Raw genomic sequence first — 25,843 nt, forward strand, 5'->3', positions numbered from 1 at the left:
ATCCTTTAAGATTGGAATATAACTTTCCTGAACTTGAGTTCTACCCAAGTGGTTTTTGAGACTTCTACGCACTGAACAAAGCTCTCACTAAGTACAAGAAAATTACGACTGGTAGAATAGAAAAGCAGCAAGGCAAACCAAAATTGCTAAAGCTCTAAGAATGTGGGAGTATAAAGTCAAAACAGGAACATGCAGGCCATCAAATTTGGATTTGCGATCATTTCATGAGTGCTTAGCCCAAAACCACTCAAATGTGACTACATGGATCCAAATTGCTATCCACGGTGTAACCACAACACGCACAACCCAAATTCTTTGACAAATTCCCTACAAATGAACAAGAGCTCTGACGATTGCTGCGCGGAGGAAGAGAGAAGCAACCAGCGGTACCAATAACGCTTGCAATCCCTGTCCCATCCAACACCTCCGAGTAACAGAGTCGCCTTGGACTAGATGACCCACAGAGGTCCCTTCCAACCCCTACTATTCTGTGACTTGCAGGCTGCAAAAGAGAGCCCTCCGACTCCGCCCCGACGCACTCCAGACCTAGCGACTGGCTGCCCCCCTCACTGCATCACCAAAGCGCAGCCAGCGGCTTGCCAGCCCCACTGAAACCATCCCAGCTGCCTGGCCACCGCTGTAACAGGGAAGCAAGGAAACCTCCAACCACTCAGAGTGCAGTGAAAATAAAAGAAAGAAATAAGGAGGAGGAAGAGGAAGAGAGAGTCTGAGTTACACGCTCAGGACATGGGCTGGCAAAGTCCCTCTGTCCTCTGACAAGAGCTAACAGCTTCCCTGGAACTTGCAGATTTATAGAATGAAAAAAAAAGTACGATCAATATCCATTTCATGTATCCTTTATTCTTTCTGGTACATCTACCTCAAACTGCATACAGTAAGAATCTGAGTGAGATTTTCCTACAGCCTTATACTATAATACTGTTGCTTTCCTATACTTGCACTATACATAGTAAATTTAACAAGGCCTCCACTACTTTATTCCTTATCCACTTGTTCCTAACGGTGACCTGTTCCTCCTTGATGCTGGCCATACACATATATAACTTAGCGCTTCATTCATGACATGTATTACTGAAAACAGAAAAGTGACAGGGACCAATTCTGGAATCACTAAACAGCCAGTAAACTTTCCCCATAGCGTTAACTCCTCCCTCCAACCCATCCCATTACAAACTTGTCTTTGGTCGGTCCCAAATTATCTCACAATTCTTACATTACTTTCAGAAACATCCAGCAGCCATAACAAGGAGGGCAAGGTATCAAGTGCGTTGCTTTACTCTTTATTTAGTCTGAAGTCTGTTATCTAAACTGAGAAAACATTGAACTTAGTACAAATTATCTTAATTAAGACTATGTTCTACCTTGCCCCACTTAACCAGTTCTTTCCATTCTCTCAATTACCCCCTACTTCAAATGCTCTTCTCAAATCACCCATAATGAGTCCAAGAAATAATATTCAGTTGAACATATTCATTCATTTCCTTTTTCCAGCTGCCTTCCAGCCTCAGCACATCTGTCCTTTGAAAAATCCTTGTTAATGGCCACATTAGTTTATGTGCCAGCTCTTGATCGAATGATCAAAGACACTAACAACACATAATTATACACAGCTCTTCAACTTAACAACAATACTTAATAGAATCACAGAATGCTTTGGGTTGGAAGGGACCTTAAAGATCATCTCGTTCCAATCCCCTTCCACAGGCAGGGACCCCTTCCACCAGCCCAGGGTGCTCAGAGCCCCATCCAACCTGGCCTTGGACACTGCCAGGGAGGGGGCAGCAACAGCTTCTCTGGGCAACCTGGGCCAGGACCTCACCACCCTCACAGGGAAGAATTTCTTCCTTACATCTAACCTAAATCTCCCCTCTTTCAGTTTGAAGCCATTACCCCTTGTCCTATCACTCCAGGCCCTTGTCACAAGCCCCTCTCCAGCTCTCTCGCAGCCCCTCCAGGCACTGGCAGCTGCTCTCAGGTCTCCCTGCAGCCTTCTCTTCCCCAGGCTGAACAGCCCCAGCTCTCCCAGCCTTTCCTCCCAGCAGAGGGGTTCCAGCCCTCGCATCATGGCTGGGGCCTCCTCTGGCCCCGCTCCCACAGCTCCAGCTCTGCCCTGTGCTGAGGGCTCCAGAGCTGGACGCAGGACTCCCGGGGGGGTCTCAGCAGAGCGGGGCAGAGGGGCAGAATCCTCTCCCTGGCCCTGTGCCCACACTGCTGGGGATGCAGCCCAGGGCACGGTTGGCCTGCTGGGGCTGCCAGCGCACATTGCTGGGTCATGTTGAGCTTCTCATCCCCCAGCACCCCCAAGTCCTTCTCCTCAGGGCTGCTCTCCATCCCCTCATCCCCCAGCCTGCATTTGTGTTTGGGATTGCCCTGACCCAGGTGCAGGACCGTGCCCTTGGCTTTGTTGAACCTCATGAGGTTCTCATGGTCCCACCTCTCGAGCCTGTCCAGGTCCCTCTGGATGGCATCCCTTCCACAGACAGCTTGTTACTACATATTGCACATATTGCAGTATGGACACTGACTCTTGTCTGATGGCTGCTTATACCTTACGGAATACGGTTGAATTGATTTTATTTATTGAGATACTTGGGTTGGATTTTGTGGGGGACGACGTGGTGTTGAGAGGAGGGAGGGAAGGTTGTTTGAGGGAATTTTGTAATGATACTACATAAAACCACTCTTTATAAAATATGTGCATATAAATAAGTATTATAAGACAGAATAGATGAACAAATTTCTACCTTTATGCCAGAGGCATGCAGAGAACCAAAGTCAGAACAGTAAAACTGTTTTACATAATTTGTATATGTATTTAGCTAAGATTTTTCCCCAATATCCACATAACTCAACTTGAAATTACTTTTGAACTTAATACTGCTCCTCATGAGAGCTGCAAAAGGCAGCCATGAATTACAACAACATTAATTATCCGTTAAAATTAAGTGACTGTTACAAAAATCTTTTATTATTATTACTTTTAAGTGTTTCTCTGCTACGTCTACTCCTATGCTACTTTTCAAAAGGAAAGAGCTCAGTGGTTTGAAAGCCAAGGTTTCTTTAAAATTGCCGGGAGGAATCATTTCCCTCCTCCTTACTTGAATCTAAAACTCTGAAGCCATGTCATTTTTGTTGATGCTCTCTCCAAATAAACTCACTGGCTTCGAGTCATTTTCCCAGCTCCCCTAGAAATAAAGCTATCAAGATGAAGCTTGGTATACAAGTTGTCAGTTGAGATACCAACTTTTAAAATGGAAGTGAAAAATAATCCCTTGAAAATTGGGGTTTATAAAGGTAGGAGTGAATTATAGCCCTGCTTTCTCCAATTTCCACTTCCCGTCTTCAAGACTCATCTCCATGTATACCGAGAACTAGACATCATGGTATTAATGAAGAGTCAGGCCAATACTCTACCATTGCCAAATATTGGTTTTACTCCCCGTAAAACCATAAGGACAGTAAAAGAGGCTTCTTGGGTAGCTTGATATTTCCAGTCCCTCAACCACATAAACAGCACTGCTGCAAACATTTTTACGCTTCCTTGGCATTTTACAGGTAAGATCGTGCACTAAACTTTTACGATTTTAAAAAGCAAAAGGTACAATACAACTCTTCTCAGAGGGTGACTTACACTTCTGTAACAGAATTATCTTTTCACCAGATGGCTGTCCAAAGAGGTATCAGTTACAACAGCTCACCTGACCACAGTACTCGTTTTACAGGTAAATCTCTGTGCAAACCCAAAATGTCTTCACACTTCTTCTTGGCTTCCTCCCTTGCCTGCAAAGATACAGTCTTGGCCCAGCCTGACCCTCCTCACTCCCCCTTTTCCTGTGGCAGAGCAGTATTATCCTATAATCCTCCAGACCTCAGTAATATTATAGCTGTCGAAGAATAAATTCAGTTATAAATCTTTTTCTGGGTCTGAGTATGAGATCAGACGAGGAAAACTTCTGCTGTGAGAGAGGAAGAAAAATGTCTGCAAAGGCATCGCCAGGAGGGGGGAATAGGAGGAACTCAACCTGTGGCACCAGTGCCAAAATGAGCTGTCTCCATGTGTGCTCCCCAACGCAGAGGCTGAAGTGGCCTTTTGGAGACTCAGAGGAAATAGGTTTTACTTTTTTTTTTTTATTTTTATAAAATCAGTTACATAGGCCAAACTTGAATGTTTTGTTTTGGTAAACGAATAGCCCTCACCACTGCCTGGCATTATCCGATTTCACACTCCAGAAAAGCCTACTCTGCAATCATACCCAATAAGTACCTGAAGTCCTCTCTCTACCAACTACACATCTTCAGATATGGAGGGAGAGAGTCACGCACACGTACACATCTCATTCAGAGACGCGAGGCCCTTACCAGATGTCACATTAGCCTTTCTTTCCAGTTTCTATGTAACTTATGACTTATCTTCAAAATCCTGTTTATCGCTGTAAATTATCCAAGTTTTGCTCTCAAATCAATAGCCAGGTTCCTTTCTGATACACTTCATGTTGTACTAGAAAAAGATTAAGCTTCCCAGCGTTTGTGGAAGACACGTCATACTGTATAAAGGTGTATGAACAAAGATAGATTAATTATCTATAGGTTACATAAATGTAGTTGGACTGACAACAGAGCCTCACTTCAAAAGTATACCTTTTCACACCTGAGTGTGTAGCTTGTTTTTCTCCCCCCAGGTATGGCAATGGTAATGAAGAAACTTCCCTCTGAAAGCAGTTTCTCTCAATTACATTTTTAAACTTTGCTTGAATCTCTCTGCAATATTTCCTTCACGGAAACCTTGTCAGTGAAGGGACAACCAGAGCAGGCAAGCCTTGGTGCAAGTCTGTTGTGCCAATTCTTCTGCTCCTAAATGGGATTATCAATTGGGCAGCATCTTCAGCTGTTCCTTAAAAAACAGTACGGTCCCCTTGTGCCAGAAGATATTAAACTCTTCTTCTTGACCTATCAGAAGCCAAAACAATTACAATCACTTGTATTGCTTCATGGAAGTATTTCCAGCTTTCTATCCTACTGTCAGCAATAGAGGAGATGTAATTTTCCCGACCATTTTGACACTTAATCTAAACCCTATCAAGGGTTCCCTGTGGCAAAAGACTAGATTACAACAATTTTCAAACAAAGTAGCTTCTCGTCCCCCGTGAGAAGAATACTGCAAGAAAATGCCAGTCTCCCTATTTAACATAGCTAAATACCTGGGAAAATAAAAACATTTAGGAAGAAAATAAATCTACTTCAAAAATAGTTTTCACTACATTTAGTGCACTACCAATATGAACTGAAGATCATTAATATGCTCTTCATAAATTTACCTCAGTAAAATACAGAATGAATATTGTAAATAAATCATTTTATTTTTTCCTTATGTTCTCCAGGCCTTTGCCAGTAAACTAGAATAAACATGTTATTAAACCAGAAATCAATAGTAAGCTTTAAAATATACAGTAGCACACAAAGGTCAAGCCCCAGTATTGATTTTAATATAACATTTTTGGTGTGTAGTTTCCCAAAGGGTTCTTCTCTAATATTGTTCCTCATTCTTCTTTCACTTTACGTTTTCACTGGTGAATTTGTTGTTCTCCATACAAAAGCTATCTACTCCAAGAAGTTTACTAAGAGCTTGTCATATCTGCAATGCACTGCTGAGACATGACAAAACAAGGTCGGGGGAAGCACTCAGACGCATCAGAGTATCAATTAAACCGTAAAGCGAATCGCAGGTATATAGGGGCCCTCCCCCAAGCACAACGCAACAAAAAAAATATAAAGAAGTTAATGGCTGCAGTCTAATAACCTACCACTGAGAGCCACCTTCGTGCACCAGTGTGTACAGATTTTTAAAAGCTGATTTAGAGTTTGGAAAGATTTTCTTTAAACAGACGAGGATGTTGAGAAATACAGAGGTTGCAGTAAGTTATCCAGCTAATGACAGATAAAAGGCCACGCCATATGGAGCCCAGCTAGGCAAGCAGAACAGACTCCAGCAATTCATTACCAAAGCATGCTTGAAAATCTGTCATCTGTATTACTCAAGAGAAGAATTCTTCGTGTGGCTTTCGAGACAAAAGTTACCAAAGTCGGCATAGGAGACTAGACAGTCAAACCATAGCAAACCGTAAGAGTTATCAAAAGCCAGCAAAGAATTGCAGAACGGTTTGGGGTATAAAGGGCCTTTAAAAGTCGTCTTGTTCAAACCCCCTGCCATGAGCAGGGACCCCTTCCACCAGACCAGGGTGCTCAGAGCTCCATCCAACCTGGCCTTGGACACTGCCAGGGAGGGGGCAGCCACAGCTTCTCTGGGCAGCCTGGGCCAGGGCCTCACCATCCTCACGGGGAAGAATTTCTGCCTTAGATCTAATCCACATCTCCCCTCTTTCAGTTTGAAGCCATTATCCCTGGTCCTACAGCGACAGCCGCTGGCAAGAAGTCTCTGTCTGTCTTATAAGCCCCCTTTGTATATTGAAAGGCCACAATAAGGTGTCCCGGAAGCCTCCTCTTCCCCAGGCTGAAGAGCCCCAACTCTCTCAGTCTTTCCTCACAGCAGAGGTGTTCCAGCCCTCGCACCATTTTGGTGGCCTCCTCTGGACCTGCTCTAACAGGTCCATGTCCTTCTTGTTCCGCTAATTGGCTTTTTGGTGACCAAACCGGAAAATAAGCAGAAGTTAATACAGGGAAGAGATACTGGGGATCCCAAGAAGCAACCACTACAAGGCCCAGAAAGCTAGACAAGGACTGAGTAAGACCCTGCTCACTGCAGGAGAGCTGGATTAGATGAACTTTAAAGGCCCCTTCAAACCCAAACTATTCTACAATTCTACTCTAAGACTACAAAAGAAAATGCAGGCTTGTACCTATAATACAAGGTACGTAGGAGACACTGAAACGCTCCTGAGGCTATGGGCAATAGTTCTCTGCTGGATCTTCTGGTTGAACTCAATCTCCAGATACCCACCACTGACAGTCACCACCTACTTACTTCCCTTCGCAAGGGTTCCTTGTAATGTGTCCCAGTCAGCTTCAGATGAAACCACCTGGAGAAGTTCAAGTGTGTTCCTCAGATCAAGTTAACCCACCTCCACGATCTTAATTTCAACAGAAGTAACCCTTGCAGGGTTCCAACTGTCTAGACAGACATTTTTAAAAAGATTTAAGATACACTATCCAACTGCCACATACATCAGATCCTTTTTAATAAGATTTTTCAGCAACAGTTGCACAATGTTCAGTGCTAGTCCTAATAATTTCCTACCTTTGTCACGCCTGAAAAATTTTAGAGTAGACCTAGCAACAGAGTTACTGAAGGGCCAACTGAACCAAACAAACGGCTACTTTTAAGTCTTTCCCTGCTTTAGAACTCCTACTAACAGTAGCACTTTTCCTCTAAGAAGCAAACGCTGGCATCACAGGAGATACGATATAGGACAACCCAAGTACAACCAAGCATGGAGAAAACATTCAGCTGCGTCGCCTGGGACATCCATACAACAGCAAACTGCACAGGGACACGTATTTGGCATGCTACCAAAGTTACATGCATTTACATACTGAAGACTTGAACAAAATAAACTTTCTGCAATATTGACAGGACTGTCATGCACAGCATTTTGCAAAAAAGCCTCATTCTACAGATAATTGATATTTGCCATGTGCCAAATCATATCAAAAGAGCAGGAGCTCAGAAACACTTGCCAAGCAAGAGAGACTGAAAACCCACAAATATAATTAGCCTAAGCTAAATGATTAGCAAAATAAATAAGAATTAATTTTCCTTGAATTTCAAGGGGAAAAAAAAAAAAAAAGACCTAAGTAATCATTCATGAATGTTCAATTGCTATGGGAAATCACAGCCTTCATTTGCCTCTTAGGCACTGTTTTGTATATAGTTTAGTGGAGGGATCCAGCGGTCTGATGAGGCTGACGGTAGCCAGAATTTTTTCGTTATGCTGATGATAGAAGTTGTTGTTCACTTCTGCTTTTTCAAAAAACCTTTTCTTCTGCGTATGCCCTTCATAATGCAAACTTTTTATAAACAAGAAGATCTATTGAGCATCATCAGTACAGTACTGTGGACTCCAACAAATGAATAGTTTTACATTCAAGAGCAAAGTTAGTGTATGTAGTACATAAACTTCTGTTCAGTTTAGGCATAAAAGATGGGAGGGAAGGAAAATCACCGAATTCCCCAATGCCTGTTCTCCAGAGCCATAGTGGAAGTTTTTACTCATTGACTTCCTGAGAAATCAGGAAAAAAAGTAAATATTTGCTGAGCTTGTCCAGAAAAAGCAGAGAAAAGGCAAAAGTCAAGTTACGACTAGATATTTAGAAGCAGACACCCAGGTTAACAGGGACATACAACAGTTCCAGCACTCCTCCAGTTCTGGCAATAAGCAGCAATCAAGAGCAAGCCAGACAGACATTGAGACACAAGAGTTAAAACTGGACAAATCTCATAACTGACAAAGTTTATTTCTTGGCAATAAACACCTTTAGTCTAATACCACTTCTCCTTACTCCAAACGTGCATTCTGTGATCCCTGGTGCTACCTCACCACTGTCGTATTGTCCCAGAACACACCTCATGGTCCACCAAGCTGCGCAGATTTCTCTGCGGAACTCGATGGAGCAAACACATCCTGCTGACCAGAAGCAGCTTCTCATCGCTGAAGTTCATGAGCCATGGCACCATCTGGTACGGTGCGGGCCACCTCCGTGCTATCAGAAGAAATGCTTCCAGTTACTTCAACAGGAACAGCTCTTGCAGAGTCTCTCATCACCAACATCAACAAAATGATTAAAATAATAGGAGTTCAACAGCTGTGACAAGACACAGTGTAGCGATCCACATTTGTGGAGGAAATCCAAACAAAGGATTTTGAAGTTTCATTGTCAGGTTTTGTATCATGGCAAACAACTAATTTCACAAACTCTGCATCTCTTTCTACTACGACACTGGAAAACAACAACTTTGTGAAAAAAGAAACAAACCTCAACAGTTACCATTTACTACCTATCACTAGCGTCAAACTCAAGTTCTCACGGCTGTTCTCTCATTTTCAAGAGTCTTTTCTTGCAGAGTTGTGTAGCAGGGAGTTTTAGCACGTGTTTCACAGAGGGCAAAAGCCTGCTTCTTTAGTAGGTCTGAAGGGACCACACATACCAGAGGCAGTAACAAAAAATCACACCCAGAAAGCCTTCTAAAGATGCCCAAAGTAGCGATATGTGTGCAGCTGGTAGCACCATTATGGTACTAACTCACACTTTGTTTTCAGTAAAAACAAAACCTTACAATGAGTAACTGTAACACGGTAAGAATAGGAAATATTTCTGGGAGGTACTGACATGAAATGGAAAACAGACTACAGAAATACCAAAGCTATATTTTCTGTAGGGGAAAAACGCACTTTAGTCTTTCCTCTTACTTCTGTTCAGAACAAAGAAGCTCTCCAGTATTACTAACTGTAACGATAATAGTATTCTTGCTATAATTGTTATAATACTGATAGTGCTACAACCTGGACGTTACCTTGAGTATTATCATAAGATCATAGCTCTGACACATTAATTGGTCACATCTACTAATGCACTCACTGTAAAATCTGTTGCAACCAAATAATAATCAATTTAACCCTTTAAAATGAAAATACTTTTAAGATGAAACATTTCAAGCATTCAAAAACCAAAAACGAGATACAATAGCTGGGCTGAGTAAAAGAACAAATAAACTAGAATCAACTTCAGCTCTTCAGTGGGGCTTGTGGTCAATATGACTTTATTATGAAACACAAGACGGAATTAACAGGTTCACACGTTCCTCTTTTCCACAACTGACTGGAGACCTACTGAATATCTACACCAGTCAGTCTGAAGGTCCAGCCTACTCATCTAGCCCATCTCCAACACCAGCCAGCAGACACATGAGGAAACACAAGACACAAGGCAAGCAGACAACCTTCCTTCATGTACAACTCGGCTCATTTCTGAGAGAATAAATGTTGCTTCCACTTAAGCTGATGGAAAGGAAAGACAGACTTCTACACATGGCAATCGCATTCCTCCAGCCTATCTGAACAAGCAGGTATATTCCCAGTGGACAACCAGCCGAAAGGCAGCTTTATTCAAGCCCTTCCAGGAACGCTTGTCCGCGAGCTGGGCTGCAAAAGCAGTGAGATGAGGCAGTGTCCTGGCCCAGGACAGTCAAACAAGGGGGAACTCAGCCATTAGTAATGCTTAAATTTTTATCAACGGACTAGAAGCCACACACGTGCTCATGATGGTAGTTGTTAACTTTCACATCAACTTACAATGCTTCCACAACCTCTATATGGACCTTCAAACTCTGAGGGAAGAAAATCCTGTAAAGCTTCATTCATTATTTGTGGGTAAATTTAAGTTCCCAAGGAGCCTCCTGGTTTTCATCCTGTTCTCATCTAGCCAAAATTTAAGGCAAGCTTCGTATTCTCAGCAAAGCAGCACATAGGTTTACAACTATATTCAATCACAAAAAAAAAAAAAAGAAAATACGTGAAGCAGCATACAGAATAATATGAAAGACCAGTGGGCATACCATTTTGGACACGTTCTAAGGCCAAGTCTAAATCACTACTTTATGTATAACTATTCAAAGTCACTTTAAACAAGAGCTGTGCAATTCATGTATTGCGAGTGCATCGACAGCATTAAAATACAATTTGAAGAGTCAGTCTTTAGCTCTAATCCCAGAAATAAGCACAGATCTTAATTTTATATAGTGAGAGTAGTCCATCTGTACTGTGTATGTATGTGTGAATAAATAAATCATATAGCAAGTTAAAAATAAAATCTCCTTCACAGTCTGAAATGAGTAAAATACATTTCGCAATCAGATCAAAATGTGGCCAAACACTGCATACAGAAACAGTACTGAAATTAGCTATTAGACCCTTGGAATCAGACGCAACAAACAATTGCAAGTTTCAGGTATTTGTAGTTTTAAATGTCGTTTCACTTAAAGATCGGGAAAAAACAGCATTTTTGAGAATGGAATAAGAATGTACACATGCAAAATACATCATCTCTGGTAAAAAAAAGTCTCGTGAAAGAACTTTAACTTTGTGTCACGTACCATCAGCATGTGTCTTAAAAGGCGGTCAACAAATAAATGTAGCAGGTTATCAAACGAAATTGTTAACAGATCTGAAGTGCAAGGTCAAGTACTTTTTAATACTGGGATACCAGCTAAATTAAATTTACTAATGATGGGCTTATGCCCCTACCACATCTCTTAAAAAAAAAAAAAAAATTTAGAGTGCAGCACTTTGACTTGTTTTTATAGAATCATAGAATGAATCATAGAATCATTTCCTAGCTGAAAGTTGCAAATCTTACGTTAAGTGGGTCAGCCCTCGTTATTGTCATTCCCTGTCAAAAAGCCTGCCATCGGAGCTGAGCAGAGTCCCAGCTCCACGTGTTGCTGCTCACAGACACGAGACACCACCGCGCCCCAGTCCAACTGGCCTCGGACAGCACCAGGGCATTTCTACACCGCTTCCTCTCACGTGAGTTATGAAACCTGCGTTCTGCTGTATTTTTTCTTGAGTGACTATTGACGTATCAGTCCCATGAACCGTTTTCTGTTACCGGTTTCCTTCTGTTCCGTGTTCTAAGCACGGCATAGCTGGGACCTCAGGTTTTGTTCCGTTCTCCAACACTGCATCAATGTGTGTGTACGTTTATCACAAATAACTACAGCTGAGAAGAATCTTTGCCTTTTCATGTTTATATTACCTAGGACAGTCCGCACTAGACAGACACGCAAGACAAAATACTTTATCTGAAGAATGCGCATGCAGCTCTTCAGTACACACTCCCTTGAAAACTGAAGGCCAGTAACGATGAAAAATTACACCGACTCTTGACACTCCTGCGTTTACAGAAGACTGGAACAGGAGGTTGTACAGAAGACTGCATTCCCCCCCCCCCCCCCCCCCCAATAAGTATGGATCCCAATTTGAAAAAGAACATTGCACAAACTTTCTTCATGGTCTTGCATTGTGGAAAGACTGCTTTCTCAGCTAGAATAAAAGAGGAGGGGTAGGTATGCTGAACCTGAATGACACACATCGGTCCTTAAAGCGAACAACAGAGCAGCATTCGCTTCGTTCTCAGAAGAATCTGATTCGGAGAAGAACGGCTCCACATTTGCTACAGCACTTCTTGAATGTTTTCAAAACACAAACCTCAGCCAGAATGCAGCCCATAAAGACTTCAAGTAACAGCTAAGTAAACATCTGCATCTTTTAAAGTTGTTTCACCCAACACGAAAAGAGCTTCCACAATCTGGTTAAAATATATTTTTACACTGTGCAGAAAACGTAATAAGAAATACTTGCTTCTTGTTAACAAAAGAAATCAAAACTAGAAAATGATTAAAGCTGCTAACAAGACTTGACAGTTGCCATTTTGTTTTTTATATTTTTATTTTAATTTCTATTTACCGTTTATTTTTTAAAAGCAAAGATTCTTCAACCTAATTTTAAGACAACAAAGATTTTACAGGATCCTTTCGATATGCAATATCTTCCCCGCTCATCCTTAGCCAAATAAAGGGAAGGCTGCCAGCATTATTCCCTACAAAACATAAAACCAGTAGACAACAAGCAAATCTGCTCCCTGCCTTTCACAGATCAATGCACAACCCATGAAGACCTGAATTATAGAATACTTAATGAAAATTACCGAAAAGTGTCAAACAACAAACCACTGAAGTTACAGTGTGGAAATGTTTTGTAACCATGTTTAGCTTAGCCCTTGAGCAGCCAACACTAAGCTCCAACGTAACGCAAGTTTTCCTGTCAAAGCCCAGTTCAACAGAGGAGAGATTTCACTGTAACATATTGATTTCCTTTATTGCTGACTCAAAAAAGAAAAAAGCCTGATTTTTATTTTCTGGGACATTTATATAGTCCTATCTAATTATATACTCCATCAACCTAACTCAATTAAATAATAATATAATGATGTTTAGGAAACCACCGATATATATGCAGACAGTTTAAGTAGTACTAATTACATTCTAATTTTTTAAATCCATCATAATGAGCCTTTCTTCCCATTCTCTGAATAGAGGACAACATGTAGATTAATATTTATATTCAGTGTATCATACTATCTATTTAGGAAAATCACCGAAAGAAAGTACAAATTAACACTCAAGTCCACCAAGTTCACCATACAGCCAAACTCAAACAGGACTTTTTTTTAATTGCTAATAATCCCACAGTACCATACCAAACATTGCAGAGTGTATTTTCAAGGTGCTGCATCCCAAGCCTGCCGCTGTGTTCCACATGACTCTACCCAGTCTCTCACAGTAGCTACAATCTCTGAAAAAACGTGCATAGGAAAAGTAACCCTTCCTGGATACTGAAACGTACCAAAAGGGTTTCCTACCAGTAAACTGGTTTAATGCAGAACTTTGTATCTTCACAGCACAATGACTATTAAAGCAGTTCTAAACATATTGCAGCTTACAGAAATATCTAGAATTCAGAGAAATAACGAGAATTGCCACTTCTCCTACTGTTCAAATTTACCTTTCGATCAAACAGAGGGGTTATAAGTAACTCACCTCCGCTGGCTCTCAAGCTATTTCTATCCCTGCACACAAAGTGAGTATTTGGACTCCGGAGAAATCAACAACAACCAAGCTTAAAAGACTGCAAAAAACAGTCAGGCTTATGAGGTCAAAAGGGATTTAGATCAACATTTTATAGCAGCTCGTACAAGGAAATAGCAGTTAATTTGCTGTTTCAACTTGTATTTAATATCAGAACTTGCTGTATCGCCCAAAGGTCTTACCTACCATTTTGTCTCAGGGTACAAAATTCAACTGTTTATAGTATGTAGATAAATAACAGTAATAAAAGCATTAAAAGCGCATAGTTGTTTTAAATATTGTTATTAACAAACCAACCTTCTCTTTTGAGCTTCAGAGTCTCTCCTGGCTCGTTCTAACGCCAGTTCTTCAGCTATTCTTTTCTTTAGTTCTTCATCATTAACTACAATTAAAAGAAAATGAAATGAACTGTTAACAGAACACAACATATTCCTAATTACAGAAACCACTGCACAATACAGTGCTCTATTTTATTTATTTTCTTTTTTCTATAAAGTAGTTGGAGTGCTTTCTTGGGGTTTAACAACTTCTCAAATTTTAGCATACAACACTAGATAGCCTTTAAAAATTACTCTTATTAAACAACTTTTAAATTAGTGGAATCTTTTGAAATCTACCAAACGTACAGTATCTGTTAAATTAAATACATATTTTCTTAAGAAATATGCCTTCATAACACAAAATTGGGGGGAGGGGCAGAGAGGAATGGGAATGAGACATAAATTGTAAAGTCATAAATTGCTGCTTTTTATTCATACAGAACCAAGGGAAACATCTTCCTGGTGTGAGGAATCATGTATTTTCAGATGCATATTTCACCCAACAAAGCATGTACAACATCCTAGATAGCCATACTTTCTATTGTTCAAAAAAGATTTTGCCTCAAATTCTCACAATTTTGTTTAAATAAGCAGATATGGAAATAATATTTTCTTCATTTAGATTATGTCAGATAAATTAGTCGAAGGTCCGGTTGAAAACTGAAAAAGCAGGGAAGCAACTTCAGGCCTATGAATAAACTTTCCCACACAAAGGTAGAGAAATACGAGAGCCATTAATCCTACAAGCTTCACAGAATCACAGAATGGTTTGGGTTGGAAGGGACCTTAACGATCATCCGGTTCCAACTCCCCTGTCATGAGCAGGGACATCTTCCACCAGCCCAGGGTGCTCAGAGCTCCATCCAACCTGGCCTTGGACACTGCCAGGGAGGGGGCAGCCACAGCTTCTTTGGGCAACCTGTGCCAATGGACATCTACGAGACTACCAAAATCCATTCAAGGAGGTTTTGAAACACAAAACAGGTCCATTCCCAGGTTGCTTTGATATTCAAGGGCTCAGTCATGCAAAATGCATACAAGTATCTTAAGGGCAGGTGTCAGGAGGATGGGGCCAGACTCTTCCCAATGGTGCCCAGCGACAGGACAAGGGGCAATGGGCACAAACTGAAGCAGAGGAAGTTCCAGCTGAACATGAGGAAGAACTTCTTCACTCTGAGGGTGATGGAGCCCTGGCCCAGGCTGCCCAGGGAAGCTGTGGAGTCTCCTTCTCTGGAGATATTCAAGACCCGCCTGGACACAGTCCTGTGCAGCCTGCTCTGGGTGACCCTGCTTCAGCAGCAGGACTGGGTGATCCCCAGTGGTCCCTTCCAACCCTTATCACCCTGTGATTTTGTGACAATACTACACCGTTACTATTCAATATTATCTATAGGCAACTGCATACTTGTGAAAAATCCGACCCAAGAAGATGAGCAGCAGTTTGCTGTTACTTTCTCTAATAGACATTGTGTCAATAAAATATGTTTCAATAGACTTCCAGAAGAAACCATATTGAAAAGGTTGTTTCAATCTTAAAAAAAAAAAAAAAAAAAATCAGAGATGCTTTTGTATGTTTTCTCTCTTATCCAAATACAACTTCACACACACAGCAGGAATTAAAGAAAAAAAAAATTTAAACACCTAGCAATCTAGTAAGAAAGATCGATATTTTCCATTTGGAAAATTTTCCACTTGGGAAAATGTAGTAACCTGGTATCCAAAAGTTATGCTGACTTCACCAGAACAGCTGTTAACTTTGCATAAAATATTGCTTTTTAGCAGTCAAGAAGAATGAGTTTTTGCTCTAGGTGGAAAAGAAAACAACTATGAAGTACAGCTGTAGAAAGATTAAAAATCGATTAATTATTTCCAGGTTTATTCCTACATAAATCCTACTCTAGACCTGCTTGTCTGGAATAAAGGTACACCTACACTAGCTGAGCTGTACCCCTGTAACTCTGTAATACTCTCGTACTCCAGTACAGGCCTACGGATAATTCCCTTCTTTATATGAAGCATCTGGCTCAGATTCTACTCTATGGAACCACAGAGCCAGAAGACATCAAATTTCACTCCAAAACGCCTATCACTTGAGTGTAACATAGATACTGAATTCAAGAAGGTGCTACAAGGCCCTCACCTGCCCTCAGAAGCAGGAACAAGAACACTTGCCTAGGTAGCCAAAAAAAGGATAACTACATTTTCAGGCAAAATAAGACAACCAACAACTGCAAGACAACCAACAGTCTCCTTAGCGGTTGCATTTGTATGAAGTATTTGCACATACAGACAGCTTTCAACAACCAGTGGTGCTAACAAACTTGTGGAGATACTGGGGCATAGGGCGAGAAGCCATCCGCGCCTACTTTCACAACAAGCTAACAGTTTGCCCAGAAAGTGGAACATGAGGAATTTAGATCATAGCATCACAATATCATAGCATGCTTGGGGTTGGAAGGGACCTTCAGAGGTCATCTGGTCCAACACCCCTGCCATGAGCAGGGACATCTTCAGCCGGGTCAGGTTGCTCAGAGCCCCGTCCAACCTGGACTGGAATGGTTCCAGGGATGGGGCATCGACCACCTCTCTGGGCAGCCTGGGCCAGGGTTTCACCACCCTCACCGCAAAAAATTTCTTCCTTATATCCAGTCTAAATCTCCTCTCTTTCAGTTTAAAACCATTACTCCTTGCCCTGTCACTACAGGCCTTGCTAAAATGATTGTCCCCGTCATTCCTCTAGGTCCCCTCCAGGCACTGGCAGCTGCTCTAAGGTCTCCCTGCAGCCTTCTCCTCCCCAGGCTGAGCAGCCCCAGCTCTCCCAGCCTTTCCTCCCAGCAGAGGGGTTCCAGCCCTCGCATCGTTGCTGGGGCCTCCTCTGGCCCCGCTCCCACAGCTCCAGCTCTGCCCTGTGCTGAGGGCTCCAGAGCTGGACGCAGGACTCCCGGGGGGGTCTCAGCAGAGCGGGGCAGAGGGGCAGAATCCCCTCCCTCGCCCTGTGCCCACGCTGCTGGGGATGCAGCCCCAGGGCATGGTTGTCCTCCTGGGCTGCCAGCGCACATTGCTGGGTCGTGTTGAGCTTCTCATCCCCCAGCACCCCCAAGTCTTTCTCTCTGGGGCTGCTCTCAAACTCTCATTCCCCAGCCTGTATTGATAGCAGGGGGTGCCCCCACCCAGGTGCAGGACCCTGCCCTTGCTGAACCTCATGAGGTTCACACAGGCCCATCTCTCCAGATTGTCTAGATCCTCCTAAGGTGGACCGGTTTGAGCCCACATATCACACATACTCCAGCAAAGTGCTCTCATTACCAAGCTGCCAACTAATGCAAGCAGATACATTTATTTTTTTACAAATAAAGCTGAAGTGCCTTAGAGGGTGCCTAGTGATCAGAAGACAAAACTGGGACAGCCTCCAATTCTAGTACTCCCTTTGCGGAACGAGTTCTTTGCTTTACGTTACCCAGTAATCAGATTTTTAAAAATAAAGCGAGACACACAAAAAAAGCCAGTGACAAATAGCTGTGTGTCTCGATGACCTCACCCCCAGGGGTTTGCTTTATCTGCAAATAATGTCCAACATCATTAGCCTGCGTTCCCATTATAGTTAACAGAGTCCACTGTGCAATTCTTCTCATCCTGAAGCAGACTTCTAAAATAGTGAATTTTATGAACAAACGGAGCAGCTTCATTGACTATACGGGAGTCTTGGCCAACTAATTCAGTTATAACCATCTGAAGTGAAGCAGAATGAATCGATACCCATCCTGCCAGACGCAGGAAATGCTTAGATGACAGATGCAGAGTTGTGTTGGGGAAAAGTGGGGGAACATTTGTGAACGGCAAGTGAGCCTCCAGCCCAAAAACATATTAACATACGTGAAAATCCAGAGGTAAATATGAGTCTTGTAACAGATTACTGCCACAAACCCTGGATGGAAAAGCAAAAACCCATTTGATTTGGAATATCTCTACTATTGACACTGCTCCACTATTTTCTCCTCTGAGGCTATGCGAGGATACTCTCCGTTTGAGAGGATACCGAGTTGTTACAGCACCTGCACGTTTCCAAAGAGCAGCTAGTCACAGCAAACCGTACTGACAGAAGAGAAAAAAGTTTAGCAAAATATCAGGCAATCACCAGGATCCTGTTTCTGTATCGCAGCACACATTGATCTCCTGCACACCTCAGTAAGTATCAAAAGCCAAAATGAGCAGAGTTAAGGTTCTGCATTTATACACTTAGAAATGATTAAGCTGTCATAAAAGCAAAGAATTTACTTCACATCACAGCTACCTTCTTCACAGAACACTGAAAACCCACGATCAAGGGTTTCTCACGGCAGTTCTGCTCAACCCAGATACCCCGGTATTTCACATCCTTTTAATACTGCACCTGGGAATACACAAAATGTTGCCCAAGTATATTGCTCACCAGCACCTACATCACCAACTTTATTGTTCTGGTGTGCAAAAATGAGTACAAGAACTCTAACAGACCATACAAAGGTCTTCGAAGTCGTAATGAGAAAAGATTCAGGCATCAGCCAATAAAGACATTTGACCTTAACAATCAATTATGTTCGCCATCGATCAGCCAAATACTAATAGGGAATAAAACTGGAGCTATAGATCATTCAACAGAATTATTGTAAGATATAATTGGGTAGCTCCCAAATGGGAACTTTATGATGTTTCCGTAAAAAATTACAGTTCTACAAGTAGGAGGGATTTGTTCTAGGGGGGAGAAGCATTTAAAAAGAGAAAAGTTAATTCATTAGAAAGAGGATCAGGAAAAAAAAAAAAAAGAACTGTTTCTAGAGAGAAGCAATAAAATTTCTTTGTCTTGACAATCTCTGCTATGACTATAAGGCATTAAGACAAGACAGCTGGACTTTAAAGTACTGGAGAATATTACAACCCACTGGGCGCAAGACTGCTACAATAAGCATGATCCGGAGCCGGTAATTATACAGCAGTTGCCAAAAATTATGTAGCCATTCCCACCAGCACTCCCTTTAGTATTTTAAGTTCGTCAGGATACCGAAATCAGCATCAACTTCATAGTAAGTGCATCCTGGAGCAGACAAATTTGGAAGATTTTCAGGCAAGTACATTTAGCAAGGTCATACTTGCATCCCAGGGCTTTCTTACGCTCCTACCAGAGCATCAAACGAATGCAGCTCCACCGTTTCCCAAGCCTGAATGTGCTAATGCACACCTCCCATCACCAGACAATTTAGATAGATGGCCAGTAATGGGAACTGTACTCAAAAAGCCATAGTGCTACAGCCAGAAATAACTCTTCTCTACCCTCCTAGCATGTGAAGGGTGGATGCTGATAGGTGTCTGATAAGCGGTATTCTCCTCAGGATAATGGACACGGAGTACCACCAACCGCATTGCCAATGGGCTCGTTACCACGCTCACATCTAGCAGCGGGTTGTGCATCGCTTAAAAGAGTGACCACACTGTTCCACGTAACATCCCACCATCGACACAGAACATCAGTATACAATAAAAAAAACAAAGCTCTTGCCTGCATCTCGGCAGACCAAGCAGTGTCTGCCAACGGACAAGGACGTTTTGCCATTCTGATGGCCTCCAGGATGCAGTAACCTGATGTTCCTGATTTGTCCACCTACTCTTTTGGTGAAGTTTGATAGACATGGTCATTTATGCCTCATGTTACAGTGCAAATGCATGAAGTACTTCCTCCCCTTCATGCACAGATTCTAACTTAAAGCATTTCTAAAATAACTAGTTATTATTACTTAAACCATTTTCACGTACTGCAAGCACAAGCTAACATATGTATTTGGTTCAGTGAACTTCCTCTCCCCATACACACACACAAAATGATATATTCGGCTTCTTTCGCACCTAAAACAAAGCTTTAACAGCATGGAAGAGAGAAGACAAGACAGCCAAAGATTAGATCCAAAGAAACAACAAATTACACCCAATACGTATCAATTGGCCAAAATCTGTGACCATGCCCCACGAACAGAAGAGGCAATTTCCAGAATAAAAGTTACAGCACATTCGCTCCAGTTTTCTACCAGCTCATTCCGGTTGCTTTAGCAGGCATGGTGGTGTCGGGGTGACGGCTGGACTGGATGATCTTAGAGGTCTTTTCCAGCCTTAATGATTCTGTGACTCTGTAACTTCAGACAGATGCGCGGAGCGAACGGGTGTGAGAGCAGGCTGGCAGCTATGGAAGCGTAAGAACGTTCTCCCCACAGCTGCGTTTCAACACTTTTCCATTCAGCCTCTTCCAGACAAGGAAGACAGTCTCAGATTCCTACCCACCCAATGTCCTTTAGCAAACCTGAAGGAGGCTTATCCTGACACCTTTTAAAAAGGCCACAGAACACACATAAATAGATTTGGGAGCCATTTGTAGAGATATGATATTGTTTTCTGGAGTCCAGGTAAAGACTAACCTGATCACTGTTAAAAAAACTACACAAACAATTGGACAGACAAAAAGAGTGTGCAAAGACATTTTCTTGACCCTTGTAATTGGTTCTCCACTTGTGCTTCAAAAATCAAATGAAAAAGAAAGCATACACCTGATGTGTTTCCCAGGGTCCAAAATGCTTCGAATAATTACAGGGACAATTGATCAGGACAGAGGAGCTAAGGGTACTGAAGAGCTCACACACTTACCAACCGTTACTGAGGTTTCTGATACACAATAAGCACTTCATCTTGGAGCTTCAAAAGCCATCCGCTAGCAGTATCGCAGCAAAGCCAACAGCTTCACGTGATGACAATCCCTGAGAAGCAATCAGCGATTTTCTCCCTTAGGTGGCTTGGTTTGGCCTGGATAAATGCCAGGTGCCCACCAAAACCGCTCTATCACTCCTCCTCCTCAGCTGGACAGGGGAGAGGAAATATGATGAAAGACCTGAGGGTTGAGACGAGGACAGGGAGAGATCACTCACCAATTACCGTCACGGACAAACCAGACTGAACTTGGGGAGAAAAGGGATTCATCACCAATCAAATCAGAGTAGGATAGTGAGAAATAAACCCAGATCTTAAAACACCTTCCCCCCACCGCTCCCTTCTTCCCAGGCTCAACTTCACCCCCGTTTCTCTCCCTCCTTCCCCTGAGCGGCGCAGGGGGACGAGGAATGGGGGTTGTGGTCAGTTCATCACACATCTCTGATCCTCCTTCCTCCTCAGGGGGAGGACTCCTCACACTCTGCCCCTGCTCCAGGGTGAGGTCCCTCTCACAGGAGACAGTTCTCCACAAACTTCTCCAACATGAGTCCTTCCCATGGGCTGCAGCTCTTCATGAGCTGCCCCAGCGTGGGTCGCTTCCACAGGGTGCAGTCCTTCAAGAACAGGCTGATCCAGTATGGGTCCCCACAGAGTCACAAGCCCTGCCAGAAAACCTGCTCCAGTGTGGGGTCCTCTCTGCATGGGTCCACAGGTCCTGGCAGGAGCCTGCTCCAGCACGGGCTCCCCATGGGGTCACAGCTTCCTGCAGGCATCCACCTGCTCCGGTGTGGGGAGCTACAGGTGGAGATCTGCTCCACCATGGACCTCCATGGGCTGCAGGGGGACAACCTGTCTCACCGTGGTCTTCATCACGAGCTGCAAGCGAAGGCTCTCTGCTCCGGCATCTTGAGCACCTCCTCCCCCTCCTTCTTCACTGTCTGCAGAGTTGTTTCTCTCACATCGTCTCACTGCTCTCTCTCAATTGCCGTTTTCCCCACAGTTTTTTCCTCCCTTCTTAAATACGTTACCACAGAGGTGCTACCACAGTCGCTGACTGGCTTGGCCTTGGGCAGCTGCGGGTCCATCCTAGAGCCAGCTACCACTGGCTTTACCAGACATGAGGGAAGCTTCTCGCGGCTTCTCACAGAAGCCACCACTGTAGCCCCCCCACTACCAAGACCTTGCCAGGTAAACCCATAACACTAGGTCTACTACGGGTTGGTGCCTAAGGGTATGTGCAACTCAGCTACTCTCATAGTATTCTTCTCCAACTCCTCTGCCCTTGCTAGTCACGAGATCTAAATCCGTATGTTTTTCTTCTCACTCTAAAGCAGGTGCTTCAAAGAAAAAACATTCAGCATGACACTACGGTTACAGCAGGAAGGCAGCACCCAAAGCTGCAAACACCACACGCTAGGTAAGGCAGACACCTGCAGCCTCAAAAAGGTTAGCCTAAGAAATCAGGAATACACTATGGACAAATTAACCAAACAGCCTCTGGCCTGCAGAGCTAGGAATCTGCCCATTAGTCTTGCATTTTCAGAAAAATCATTAATGGAAATAGCCTTTATTATCATCAGGCACCTCAACTAAACCCTCTTGAAAGGGCAGGTGCATTAAGTTATTAATGAAGAGACACTTCAGTTTGATACAATCAAACCTCTTTTAGAAAATACTTAGCTAAATAATGTGCAGAGAATGCATTTACATAAAAAAAGGAAAAACAGTTCTACTTTTCCTTGTCATTCAGCTTTGGTAATAAAAAAAAAAAAAAAGGCTGTCCAGCAAACAGGACATCCTTCAGAGAGCACCTTCTCTAAGGCCAGAAAAGTCCTCCAGGCCATTTGACCATCTTCTTTAAAGAGATTAAAAATTTGCTTTTACAAAAAATGCCTCCAAGGATGGAAACAGCAAAGCCCCTCTGAGCAACACATTTCAATGCCTGACTGACCAGAAGGCGAGAAAGATTCTCCTTCCAGGTCAAAAGCACTCTTGTTTCAACCTCTGCCTCTGGTTTCTTGTCTTCATGCTGTGCACCACCATGAAAAGACTGGTTCTGCCTTCTCAACAACTTCCTTGCTGGAAGGGAGCTTCCAAGCCTGAGAAGTCCAGGTCCCTCTGCCTCTCCTCTCAAGTTTCAGACCACCACTCCTTCACCCAAGGAGCTCTGCAACGCGCTTGGGGCTACACAGGCTACTTCTGCCTTCAAATGCACAAGTCACAAGGAAGGACAACCCACACCCTTTAAATTAAGTACACGGCTTGGGTGCAATCCAGAGGACCAACGCAGGGGTAAGATACACAAAACCAGAACGCACAATCATTAAATTAGTGCCTCAATGCACCAACAAGACGGCAAACAAGAGGCTACACATGCGGCTCGGTTCATGTTCTACATCAGCACTTGGCAGAGGCTGTTAGGAAAGTGCAGTTATAAAATGAGTGGCAAATTACTGTCATGGATTAGAAACAGGCTAAGACAAAACAGAGGACAGAAAGCAATGGGAAAGCTAAACAGAGACTTTAAACTCTGCACATAAATAGTCTGAAATCATTTTATTCAAGACTTTGGAAGAGCGGAAAAATTTTAAAAGGAGAATATAAAACTAAGCAAGCTGAGCAGCACAATGGTATACAAATTCAGTTTTGAAAAATGAGTAGTCACACACGCTAGAAAGCGTAACGCGATTTTCTCTCACACTTTGCTTGCTTTTTAAATCAACCACAATCACACGTAAGCCTCAAGTATCGCGCAAAGAACATTTCTTTAATGGCCAGCTGGGCATGAGAGGGAAGAAGGCCGAAGGGGAAGAGAAAGTCCAACATAAGTATAGAACATAAAGAATGAGAAAGAATATGAAAAACAGATACAAGATTATGCATCCACGATTCCTCAAGCATAGCATTTTACCAGTCTTGCCACACAACAGTTAAAGCCAAGGATAAGCTTTGCTGAGATCTACCTCAGTTCCACCAAAACTTATGGGCTAAACACAATAATCACTTTGAAAAGTTCTCCAAACTACTTTGTCCCATAGTTTAGGTTAACATTTTCTTTCTTTTAAGGCAAAAGGGAAACATTAGAAATATTAGTCTTTGAAACAAAGCATAGAAGTGAGCGATTTTGGGTTTGGTTTTATCGTTTTGTTTTTTCCATCAGAAGCCCTAACATAGACTGGTTTCTCACAGATGCGCATTGCCTATTTCTCTGCCCCCACACATTCAGTCAAGCTGATCTCGCTTGTCCTCACGACATTGTCTCCCTTGAGCACCTCTCCAGTCTCCAAACTTCAGCCCTCTCTCCTGGCTCGGTAACACACAGCACAGGCTGCAGTTGCTTCTGCAGAACATGGGCCAACCTGCCAGCCATTGCGTATGTGCGGAGTGGTAAACCTTCGGCAAAACAGCCCCAGCAGCTGAAGACCTTCTCTCCACAAAGGTGTTCGTCGTATTGTCCCTCTCCTACCTAGCCCTTGGTTTATCAAAGCCTACAGAAATATCAGGGCCTTGAGCCTTTCAGCTCCTCTTAGTCGTATTTGGTTGAAACCGATTCATAAATTCAGAAGTTATCAGAAGGCACCTGACAAATGCACGGCTCTACCACACAACTCTTCTCCTTTGGGAAAGCACAGGGGAATAACGGAAAGAAAACCCAAAATGGCTCAACACAGAGAAGAGGCATGGTATGGAACATAATAATGTCAAGCAGGTAGCTCTGGGCATCTACTCGTTCTTCCATCAGACATTGTTAAAAAGGCTCACAATAAAGCTGACAGGGCAGCATTTAAAAGATTTCTATTTTGGGTTTGGGTTTTTTTGTGATATTTGAAATGCACAGTGGCCAATATATTGCCAACTCTTTTTGCTGAAGCCAAAAGCAAGTAAAATCAAGCAGGGGAAAAAAAACCCCAACATTAAAGAACACTAACAGGCTATGTAATACATAAAGTGGAGTTGGAGAATGCTGCTTCAAGGTATGTACCAGTATTGCCAGAAACAGGAAGACTTATTTTATTGCTGGAAAAACACAAGAACTTGCTGCAGAATTTCTCTCATTCACCTCTGTAACATCTGGTATTGGCAAAAGAGCATCAGGGCATTCAAACCATCGATCCAACAAGGTATTCTCACATCCCTGTGCACATTAAGGATGAACATTAACCAGCTCGCTTGGGACAACATACCTCAGGGCTGTCTTCAAACCCATCATCTGTCTCAGTCGCTGGCAGAGCAACCGCAGCTTTGTAGACATTAAATTTAATGAAGATGTCGCGAGGAAAATTCCTAACTGAGCATTAACAGTCATAAATATTGAATCAGAAAGCATACGTCAGCAACCTGGTACCTTCACAGCATCAAGCTGTGGGCTTATAAACACATTACGGGTCTTCCATAATCAAAACACTTTTCCCATCCACATTCCAATTTAAGATGCATAATATGCAAATATTATAATATGCAAATACCCTCAAATTATTCTTTCTAGTTAGCAAACACTCCAGTTTGGACCATATCTAAATTCCACACAAAAAACATCAGTATCAACAGTAGCCATTTAACAGCAGAGAAAAAACTAAATATCAAATCCATTAATCTTAATTTCAAAAGAGTAGCCAACTACACTAATGACAGGCACTCAAGTACCATACAATAATTTCCACTAGACCAGGAAAAAAAAAAGAAAGTATATACTTTATTTCTCATTCCATCAAACAACAAGAAAACATTGTTACTTTCCCTGACATTCTCAAAGTTGTCTCCAGCGGCTAACCACGGAAACAAAATTTGTCTCACCCCTGAAACAGGTTACTTGAGGTCCAGGTTAAAGTGCACTGGTAAATCAATGCCAGACAGTCCATCTACGCCGACCCACGCTGTCTCTGCATACATAGAAGCTTCAGCCCATCAGAACTGTCAATCAGGTAACTCTTCTGAGCATAAAGTTCGCTGGTAGAGTTACATCCTTTAGTTCACTTTGGATCTCAGTAACGTTGTCAAGGAACTCTTAGCCCGAAATCCTAAAAACTTAAGTTTTTAAGAAAGCCTTACAAATATTCATTGAACACTAAAGCTAATAGCGAGACTTCCAGTCTTCAAATCAATGTATTTCAGTGTCAAT

The 25,843-nt window shown here is 42.6% G+C and overlaps 1 protein-coding gene across 2 annotated transcripts in view; it reads right to left on the minus strand.

Annotated features, from left to right (window-relative positions):
* Positions 1-25,843, minus strand: part of CHCHD3 (coiled-coil-helix-coiled-coil-helix domain containing 3) — a 179,173-nt gene that overhangs the window by 131,108 nt on the left and 22,222 nt on the right. For both annotated transcript variants that reach the window (XM_075428453.1, XM_075428452.1), the window contains exon 3: positions 13,976-14,060. In XM_075428453.1, the coding sequence (XP_075284568.1) occupies positions 13,976-14,060 (85 nt within the window). The remainder of the gene's footprint in view (positions 1-13,975; positions 14,061-25,843) is intronic.

Source organism: Opisthocomus hoazin, chromosome 8, assembly GCF_030867145.1.
Source record: "Opisthocomus hoazin isolate bOpiHoa1 chromosome 8, bOpiHoa1.hap1, whole genome shotgun sequence".
Classification (NCBI taxonomy): Eukaryota; Metazoa; Chordata; class Aves; order Opisthocomiformes; family Opisthocomidae; genus Opisthocomus; species Opisthocomus hoazin.